We start from the raw sequence: 10,082 nt of genomic DNA on the forward strand, positions 1-10,082 counted from the left end.
TATTCATTTTTATTCCATAAAGGGTTAAATGTCTTTAAGAGGGCTGGAAAATAGGGAGATGATTGTGTTGGGTCACCGTTTTAGGACGTTTTAGGGAGTATAAAAGAAATCTAAGCTCATTCAGTCGTGTTTCACTGTCAAAATAGTCTCAGTCATAAAAAAAGTGAATGTGAAGCCATAGATGGCAGTAGAAATTTAATCCATTTTAAAATGGAATCAATCAAGATCACGAATCCGTCATAATAAGACGTTTAATTGTGAATAATGAGTCGTTGTTTTGATGTTAAATGGAAAGATTTATTTTATTTTTTTGAAGCCCCAATAAGATGAACTCTTTTAACCCTTTTTCAGCCCTCTGGCAATTGTACTTAGTGACACTGTGAGCCTTCTTGTATAGTTCTTGCGTGTCTGTTCACATGATAGCTCAGCACCAAAGCCGCCCTTCAGGCCAGCTTTTTTGCGAGAGTTCCACGCCGAGGCTGCTGCCGTTAACGCCAGCCATTACGTCGCTCACCTTTGACATTTTCCCCCGACACAAAGCCAGGCTGTTACGAAACTGACGTCATGCACCAAAACTGAAAATGTGCCGAAATGTCACTTCCTTGTTGGATAGTGAATATTTAAAAATGAAGTGTGGAGGAGATGGAATGTGCTTCTTAACAAGCATGGATTAATATTATTATAGCATAGCGAACAGACAATTTAGTGAGGGTGCTTATATCTCATATTTGCATCTGATCTATCGCCATCGTGTTGTAAAAATAAATAAAAAATATTCAACAACTTTTTTTACCCGTAAATCAGCATAATATAAAAAAAATGGAATAGCACTGACACATTGTGTATAACTTTGGATGCCGAAGGTGGAAAAGGGAAAGCAAATCAAAAGTTTTTCCTAAGTCAAGTTAACAAAACATAATAATAAAACATAACACTAAAAAATGGGACACAAACAACTTTCACTTTTAGCGACAGGATGAAATAAAATAAAAAAATAACATGTGTTTCTAAGTCAAATGAACACATTTTTGATTAATTATAGTCTTGGCCATACTTAATTCACTTTACCAGTTACAGCCAAACCAAGAAAACAACAATAACTTAATTAAGAACGTTATTTTTAGTGGAAAAGAAGAAAAAAAAGAACAGTCCACTCGAATTAAGAAAATTTAAAGAGGAGTGTAACTTATTCCTGCTCCCAAAAATGGGGCCGAGTACTCTTTTAAGACCAAAAACTGTTTCAACTCATGACTTGAAAAAAAAAAATCGCAAGGCATTATTAATGGATGCATTTTATTGGATCAGATAAAGAAGAGGACAACATCGTGCAGGACAAAAACATGGAGGTTGCTCAGGTGAGAAAATCTTCATTTGATTGTATTTGAATTTTGATGGAAACAGTCGCATGTCTTTGGCATTGACGTCCAATCTATTTGCTAGTTTGTCACTGACTGTCTATCACTGTCAATAGCAGGTAATGTGTGAACATACAGTAACGTAAAGTAGCGAATCAATTCCCTCAATCTTTGAGTTAGCTAGTGGGAACAAGACGTTGTCTCTCCATCGCTTACTTCCTGCCTTCCATCTTTCTATCTCTACGTGGACCATGTGAGAGGCATCGGACATGCCTTTTTTCATCCGATTTATGAATTGACAGCTTTTCTGATGGCGGAGAGATCATTTTTGGACATTAAAATTAGTACAAATCTACTCTTGGAGGCTGTTGATAACAAATATTTGGATTTTTATGTGGATATAAAACATTTTAATCAGAAAAGGGGACATTTTAAATCTATCATATGTTTTAACCTTTAGTTTTTTTAACAAACAAAGATTAAATATTGTGTTTCTGTTTATTGACAGTGAAACAAAAGGGGAAAGAGGAAATATTTTAGATATATTATTTAGATATTTAGAATCAAAGAACTAGATCTCCTAATAAATAAATATTCAGTTTGTTATAGATGTAAAACATGCTAAAAATGCTTTTTGAACTAAAAACAAAAAGAAAAAAATACAATTTAGGATTAAACAAATACAAATATTGATTTAAAAAAAATAAGGGGAAAAACTGTAAAAAATATGTATACCATCATATACATCATCTATATATCATCTTCATTTGATCATAAAACAGAAAGTCAGCACCCATGATTTCCTTTCAGATTTGGCCACATTGACACCTGTGCTTTAAAACCTACTTGACAAGAAGCAAATGAGCGAAAAAGTACTTCAAGCGCCAATCTTCAATATGTTTTTTTTTGGCAGCTGCAAGGCCTGGTGGCGGAACTGCGGGAGGGTCTGCGCGTCTCCCTGGCCGAGTTGTGCGAATTGCGCCAGAAGGACCGGCAGTTGGAGGAGAGCCTGCAGGCCCAGCAGAGTGACGCCGACGATAAGATTATGGGCCTCAAGAACTCGCTCAACACTTTCAAGGTGACGCCATGTCACAAAGTCACCCAATACACACCCAATACACACACACATCCAATACACACATATACACACACACGTCCAATACACACACATGTACAATGAATGTATTCTTGATGGAGCTGGAAAAGTATCAGCAGTATAATCAGGAACATCTGACTGAAATGGAGGCCACACACTCGTGTAGGAGTAGTAATGCGATATATTAAAGAGGAAGGCATTTTTAGAAGGTGGACTTTGAATGGATGGCAGGCAGTACTTGCTCAAAAACACACTTGAATGATCTGAGGTGCATTTTGGGCTTTTAGTGACACAGTACATACTAACCTAACATTATAATACTTCATGTCTCATTTTCTCAACCGCTTTGTCCTCATTAGGGTCGCGGGGGTGCTGGAGCCAAGTACTAATTTAGTATTTCCACCTTATTTGTAAATTCCAGACCAGTTTGGGTTCAAGAATCATTTTTATTGTGTTGATCTGGTTTCATATTGGATTTCCAAAAGACTCTGCCTTGGTCTTAGTTTTAGCTCTTCGCAGTGATTGTGATTTCGGGCAAGTCTTGACCAGTTCTTACTTGTATCATAACACTACTAGCCAACCATTTTCCCTCTACTTTTACTTGAGCCTTTTTACCTGGTTTCAACCAAAATTTTATATACACCCACCCAAATTCTGTCCCCCATTCCCACCAAACTACGCATCTCAATCTCCTTGTCTAAGGCTAGAATTCAAAGACAATCTGTTTCCTTCTGCAGGAGGAGCTCAGCGCGGCATTCTTCCACATTCACGATGTGTCCAACAGACAGCGGGAACTCATCAAACAACTGGAACAACTTCAGCCAGAACCCACCAACATCCCACCACAAAGGTAACATTGAGAAAAAATATAACTGTTACAGTGAAACCTTTTGGATATGTTTTTTTATACCCATTCTGACAGGCTTATTTAACACAATTGTGCGCACAAATGTAATATTAAAGGAAATTGGAGTTATCCACTCAATTAATTATTTTAACTGCCCATTAACTTTCTGGGAGGACTTGCAGCATTCAATGAGTTAATATATATAAATTATTTGAGGCATATGGCAGTACATTAAGAATAAAATTCCACTGAATATTATTTATGAATTCTTTTATTATTATGCAGAATGTGATTGAGTGCAATTAATCTCATGCGGTTAATTGCTAAGAGTAAGGGTTGTTGCGTTTTTAATACCACGTTACTGCAAAGGCTATCATGGCTTACATTACAAATGTTATATACATTTTTTTGTCTCCAAAGCAGAAAGAGCTCCAAATCCGACGTGTTGAGCGCATCGGACGAGTGCATCTGCACACCCGGCCAATCGGAGCTCAGTATCATCCATCGCTACTTTGGAGAGTCGCCGCGCTCGCAGCAGAGTGCCACGTCCACGACGCATAGTGAGAGGCTAAATGGCGCCCGTTTTAAATGAAATTCATTACAATGGAATGTTTCCTAGCGTTCAACTCCAGAAATCCGGGATGGGAAGGCGGCAGGGGCGCAGACACACCCGACAGCTTCAGTGAAAACAGTAAGAAAACTTGCCTTAATAAGCATGTTGACCTTTTCAAGATATAGAAGTAAGGACTTCAAAATAAAATTAAAACTAAGTATAGACGATTTCTTAGTTATGATCAATAAAGTCATTTTACTGACATTTAAGAGGAAATATTAGGATTAATTAGCCTAAATATAGGTTTATTCCCCCCCCCAGGTATGAGACAAAAGGCAGCCCTGGAGCTTCTGGAATCGGAGAGAATTTACGTCTCCCATTTGTCTCTTCTTCTGAAGGCCAACATTTCTTTCAACGGCTCTGAAGCCCTAGCCGCCAAGGAAAAACGGTGAAAATCCGCAATCGATTTGTCCGCGCGGTCTAAGTGGTTGTTGTACAAAAATGCCGAAATGGCAACATACACATTATAATAGGAGACCTACTTCAGGGTCTTTACGTGATCATCTAAAGGATCTCTTTCAATGGTTCTCTTGTCGGCGACAGACAGGAAATGTTCAAATCTAATAAGGCTCACTAATGCAATGGCTATTTTAAACCCCATGCACATGTTGACAAAAAATCAGAACCGGTTCACCATTGGTTCACCATTTGTATGACTGTGATATCAGTCATTGGTTGCCATTGCTAGCGATCGAGCCATTTTGACTGGAAAATGACTATCGTTGAGTCTATTCATGCCTCACAGCACTCACCATTCTACTCACCAAAAATCCTTTTGACCTGTACACAATATCCATCTTCCTTTTTTCCCCCTCCTCCTTTTCTGTGGCCATCAAAGCTAATGCCTGTCCTGTCATATTTCACCAGGACATATAACCATGTGGTTTCTTAAAACAAATGACTGTGAAGTAAGGCTTTTTCTTCAAAAAATGACTATTTTCTTTTAAAAATTGACCATGTAAAAGGACTTTTTTAATTTAAAAAAAATTGTTTAAAAAATGACTATATAGTAAGTTACATTTGGACCAATCTGGTTTTGAATCCAGCACCCCAATGTTGTGAGGCCAACACACTTTTGGGAGCCAGTGGATCAGTGAATAAGTCATTAGCCTCCCACCTCTGTGGACCTTGGGTTCAAATCCTGGTTTGATTTGCTCAGTAAGCTTACCTATCTTTTCCCACTTGAAGACACAAAGTACTAAGTATGATCTGGGAGTGAAAAGAGACAAAACAACAAATACTACTGCATAATCTTTAAAAGTGGTGGCCCAGTGGATAAGTCATCAGTCTTCCACCTCTATGTACTTGGATTCAAATCCTAGTGCTTGCAAAGATTTTCCCACTATTATTCAGGTGAATGAAAGAGAAAAGAGTACAAGTACTACTACTTAGTCTCACAAGGTGGTGGCCTAGTGGATAAGTCATCAGTCTCCCACCTCTGTGGTCCTGGGTTTAAATCCAAGTGCCTGCAAAAATTTTCCCAATATTATTCAGGTGAATGAAAGAGGTAAAAGTATAAGTACTACCACTTTCTCTCACAACGTGGTGACCCAGTGGTTAAGTCATCAGTCTTCCACACCTGTGGTCCTGGGTTCAAATCCAAGTGCAGGCAAAGATTTTCCCAATATTATTCAGGTGAATGAAAGAGGTAAAAGTATAAGTACTACCACTTTCTTTCACAGGGTGGTGGCCCAGTGAATAAGTCATCAGTCTCCGATATCTGTGGTTGTTGGTTCAAATCCCAGTGCAGGCAAAGATTTTCCAAATATTATTCAGTTAAAAGAATAAGTAAATATTAATGTCTAAGTGTCTAACTGAATAAGTATTCAGTGGTGGATGAAACATTTAGTCAAAAAAATGACTAAGTGTTTCAGGTAAATGAAAGAGGTAAAAGTATAAGTACTACCACTTTCTCTCACCGGGTGGTGGCCCAGTGGATAAGTCATCAGTCTACCACCCCTGTGGTCCTGGGTTCAAATCCCAGTGCAGGCAATGATTTTCCCAATATTATTCAGTTAAAAGAATAAGTTATAATTCTAAGTGTTTAAGTGTATAAGTCTTCAGTAGTGGATGAAGCATTTTGTCCAAAAAATGACTAAGTGTTTCACCCCAATTCCTTGGATAAAACGTTTCAACACCCATGTATAAGTGGGGCACGAGTTGGTGTAGTGGGTTGCACACTCGCCTTTGCACGGAGAGAACGTGAGTTCGCTTCCCGGTGTCGGCGGTTCACTGACCAAGCAAGCGGTCGAGGGTCGGCCGAAGGCCGACCCGAGAACGCCTTTCGCACAGACAGGTCCTTCAACTGTCTTCCGAACTGCCGAAGGCAGTTCGGAATATAACCTTTTGCTGAAAAGTATGACTAAGTGTTTAATATAAAGTAAAAAGTTTTTTCTTTTTTTTTTCTTCTTCTTATTCCATTTACTGACCTACATGGTGTAGTGACCAACCAAAGGACGACAGCGAGAATCGAACCCAGGTCTCCCACACGGGAGTCCAGTGATCTAACCTCTGCGCCAACCAAGTGACTACACTTTCCTTAGTAATCATTTGAGTCTCCTGACTTCAAGTCCACAGAAACAACTAAGTGAAAAAGTGTCACAAGCGGGAATTGAACCCAGGTCTCCCAGATGGGAGTGCAGTGTACTAACCTCTGCGCCACCAAGTGACTTCACTTTCCTTTGTCATGATTTGAATATCTTGACTACAAAGAAACAGAAACAATTTAGGGAAAATGTGTCCTGACCGGGATTCGAACCCCAGTCTCTCAGACGGTAGTCAGGTGAACAAACCTCTGCGCCACGAATTGGCTACACATTCCTTGGTCATCATTGGAAGTTCTTGACTGCAAATATATATAATAACTAAGAGGAATTTAATTTGTTAATTATTAAATTTTTGGTTTATATTTTTTTTACAAAATGACCAAAATTAGGCAAAGATTTAATGTTATTTCAATACCTTATTTCCCTTGGCGGCGCCAGTCCATTTCCCAGCTGTCTGCGCTTCCTGATCCAGCAGCACCTGGACTTACTCCACTCTCTCCAAGAGCGTGTCCTTCGGTGTCAATGGCAAGGCATCATGGGAGATATCTTCATGAGGCTCACCAGCAAAGAGGTACGCGACTTCTTTTCTGGGTTAACAAGATTCAACAAGATAACTATTGGCATGCATGATCCAATGCCCTATCCACTGCCACTTCATCAGATTTTCATTTGATTTAACCACTCATTTTTTCATTCATATGAGGGCATAAGCATCCTTGTTATCTCCATTAATCATGATTATGATAAGCAATGGAGGCCTTTGTCAATGCGTGGAGGTCAAAAGTTTGGTCCCCGTGGCTTCTGCTTCGCTAATCAATTGCAATGTCGGAACAATTTTCCTTGCTGGGCTAATTTAAAAAACACTGGAATCCCCCCCTCCAATAGAGTGACTTCCTGGACTTGTACGTGTCGTACCTTAAAGAACTTCCCGACTGTCTCGCCGTGATTACCACGTTGTCCTCCGGCACCACCAAATCTTCCACCTTTTTGGAGGTAAAAGTTGTTGAACTTTTTTGATGACCCTGACGATGATGTGGCGACCATTTTCTCTGTTTGTCTTCGAATGGCTGAACTCCAAAAGAGTGACACGATGGGGGACGCTTCCACACCTTCCCTGCGTAATTTGCTGCTCCAGCCTGTGCAAAGGATTCCAGAATATTTGCTGTTGCTGCAGGTGACGGACGACACCCGACCACAACGCCATTGTTGTTCCTCTCATTGATAGCTTAGCACAAACTGTGTCCAGCTTTTCTAACATGAATGTATTATGCATGACACGTACAGACCTTACTGAAGCAGACGGAGGCATCACACCCGGATTACTACCTTCTGCTGGTGTGCATCCAGCAGTTCCGCTGCTTCTCCAGCCAGCAGCAGCAGCTCTTACAGCGCAATCAGGAGCTTCTGATGCACAACCGCCAGGAGTTCAAAAGGTCAGTGCAAATCTCACTCCAATAGTGCCTTACTGACTCATTTTCCACGTGTAGTTCATCCTTGGATGCAATTACCTGAAACTTGAAGACACCGAATAGAAATGTGTTCCTAGTCGACATGTAATGTAAATTGTTGGCAAAGAGCTCAGCAAATGTATAAATGAGCAAATATGTGATAGGTATGTGACATTTGGTCAACCTTTTGCCCTCGCAGATCATCGGTGAAGCAACTTGTGAGGAGCATGGAAGGTGGCCTCCAAGGTTCTCCTTATCCACACAGTAGCACGGCTTCGTAAGTATGGCTAAATAACTCATTGGCTGCCATTGACGAGGGTGGATGTCCATTACTATACATTTTGTTTGTTGGCTGTCACCCTGCTCCTTTAAATGGCCGTCTATTGTGACCAATGGCAGACAGCAAGAGTTAAAAATCCACCAAGTAGTGTGTTTTTCTTCAGGGATCATGCCAAACACAGCAAGCAGCGTCTCCTGGACCAGATCCAGTCCAGCCGTCACTTTCACGAGTGGGAGCGAGAGGCCGAAAGTGACCATTACGATGGCGAATGGACGCCTCGGCTGCAGTACTACAGTCCCGACAAACCCACAGGTTCCCAGTTTGTCATTGCACTGAAAAAGACAGAGGCACCAACTTTTTCTTTTCCAGGTCTGGGCAGCATCCCCGAAAGCCAATCATTGGAGCGCTCCCGCCAGCACGCGCCACTCTCTAGACCCCCGGAATTCCGGCAAGTTCAACCGGGCTCGGCTCTGGCTGACGCCTTGGAAGAGTTTCTTCTCCCGCCGGACCCCCCCGGGATGGAGTGCCTCTATGAAGAGGAGGGCAGTTCCCTGCACGACGCCTTCGACCGCTGCTCGTCAGCTTCTTCCGATTCGTCGGTAGACATCGCGTTCGTCAAGTGCCCCAAAGGTCCCGCCACCCCGTCGCGACACATGCCACCGGCGAGGGACGTCTTTGGAAACGGCTGCGGCAAATTCCCCAACCGAGGGTGCGTGTCGCCGGACGAGGCTCTGCTGATGAGGCAGGCTCACCAGCGCCCCTTTCAGCCTAGCCAGCGCAAAAAAAGCAAGGTGAGTTCTGCGCAGCAAAAAACACGGTTTAAACTGTCGCTCGTATTTACAAGTGCGAGTGAGGATTTGTGCTGTCTTGGCAGTCGCTCAACGGCCTGCAGATGGACGGCACGGGAGACGTGGGCCACGCCAAGCTAGAGCGGCAGGGCAGCAGAGGCAGCAGGGGTTGCGCTACGCCATCTCGCAAGCTCCACAACTCACCGGCACACCGAAAGGATGGTGAAAAACCCTGCGACGACCATCACGGACTGTTGGCCATGGTAGGACTGACGGCCTTGATCAATTGTTAATTGCCACTTTTTAGGAGATGTTTGAATTACACGCATTTAGGGGGCTAAAGCATCTGGGGGACCAAACGTCCGGGGGGACCAAACGTCCGGGGGGACCAAACGTCCGGGGGGACCAAACGTCCGGGGGGACCAAACGTCCGGGGGGACCAAACGTCCGGGGGACCAAACGTCCGGGGGGACCAAACGTCCGGGGGGACCAAACGTCCGGGGGGGGACCAAACGTCCGGGGGGGGGACCAAACGTCCGGGGGGGGGACCAAACGTCCGGGGGGGACCAAACGTCCGGGGGGGACCAAACGTCCGGGGGGACCAAACGTCCGGGGGGACCAAACGTCCGGGGGGGGACCAAACGTCCGGGGGGGGACCAAACGTCCGGGGGGACCAAACGTCCGGGGGGACCAAACGTCCGGGGGAACCAAACGTCCGGGGGGACCAAACGTCCGGGGGGACCAAACGTCCGGGGGGACCAAACGTCCGGGGGGACCAAACGTCCGGGGGGACCAAACGTCCGGGGGGGGGGACCAAACGTCCGGGGGGGACCAAACGTCCGGGGGGACCAAACGTCCGAGTACCAATCAAACAAGTCTAACAAACCATTTTGGTCAAGATTCCATGATATGACGAATGGTGACCTCTCTTAGGAGCCAACTATGCAGCCGTGGGGGGGCGAGGAGAACCATCACCCTCACACGTCTTTCAGCGAGAGAAGCCGAAAGCAGGACAAAGGAGGCTTCAGGAGCTCCTTTAAGAAACTGTTCAAAAAGAAGTAAGAAGAGACATTAAGACCTGTGAAAAATTGCAGACAGCTTCAACAGTG

The 10,082-nt window shown here is 43.4% G+C and overlaps 1 protein-coding gene and 1 long non-coding RNA gene across 9 annotated transcripts in view; one reads left to right on the forward strand and one right to left on the reverse strand.

Moving 5' to 3' along the window:
• The window catches only part of arhgef33 (Rho guanine nucleotide exchange factor (GEF) 33), a 42,255-nt gene that overhangs the window by 31,386 nt on the left and 787 nt on the right, over nt 1–10,082 (forward strand). For 6 of the 8 annotated variants that reach the window (XM_077729225.1, XM_077729226.1, XM_077729224.1 and 3 more), the window contains 14 exons: nt 1,306–1,355; nt 2,269–2,433; nt 3,189–3,301; nt 3,719–3,858; nt 3,918–3,989; nt 4,173–4,299; nt 6,896–7,028; nt 7,343–7,450; nt 7,539–7,631; nt 7,742–7,890; nt 8,105–8,182; nt 8,349–8,976; nt 9,060–9,236; nt 9,907–10,031. In XM_077729225.1, the coding sequence (XP_077585351.1) occupies nt 1,306–1,355; nt 2,269–2,433; nt 3,189–3,301; nt 3,719–3,858; nt 3,918–3,989; nt 4,173–4,299; nt 6,896–7,028; nt 7,343–7,450; nt 7,539–7,631; nt 7,742–7,890; nt 8,105–8,182; nt 8,349–8,976; nt 9,060–9,236; nt 9,907–10,031 (2,158 nt within the window). The remainder of the gene's footprint in view (nt 1–1,305; nt 1,356–2,268; nt 2,434–3,188; nt 3,302–3,718; nt 3,859–3,917; nt 3,990–4,172; nt 4,300–6,895; nt 7,029–7,342; nt 7,451–7,538; nt 7,632–7,741; nt 7,891–8,104; nt 8,183–8,348; nt 8,977–9,059; nt 9,237–9,906; nt 10,032–10,082) is intronic. The other 2 variants (XM_077729232.1, XM_077729231.1) reach the window with 2 other exon arrangements.
• On the reverse strand, nt 5,954–9,284 carry LOC144205117 (uncharacterized). Its single transcript, XR_013328007.1, has 3 exons — nt 9,027–9,284; nt 7,373–8,953; nt 5,954–7,044 (listed from the first exon to the last, which is right to left on the reverse strand). It is a non-coding gene; the product is annotated as an uncharacterized LOC144205117 (long non-coding RNA).

Source organism: Stigmatopora nigra, chromosome 12 (assembly GCF_051989575.1).
Source record: "Stigmatopora nigra isolate UIUO_SnigA chromosome 12, RoL_Snig_1.1, whole genome shotgun sequence".
Classification (NCBI taxonomy): domain Eukaryota; kingdom Metazoa; phylum Chordata; class Actinopteri; order Syngnathiformes; family Syngnathidae; genus Stigmatopora; species Stigmatopora nigra.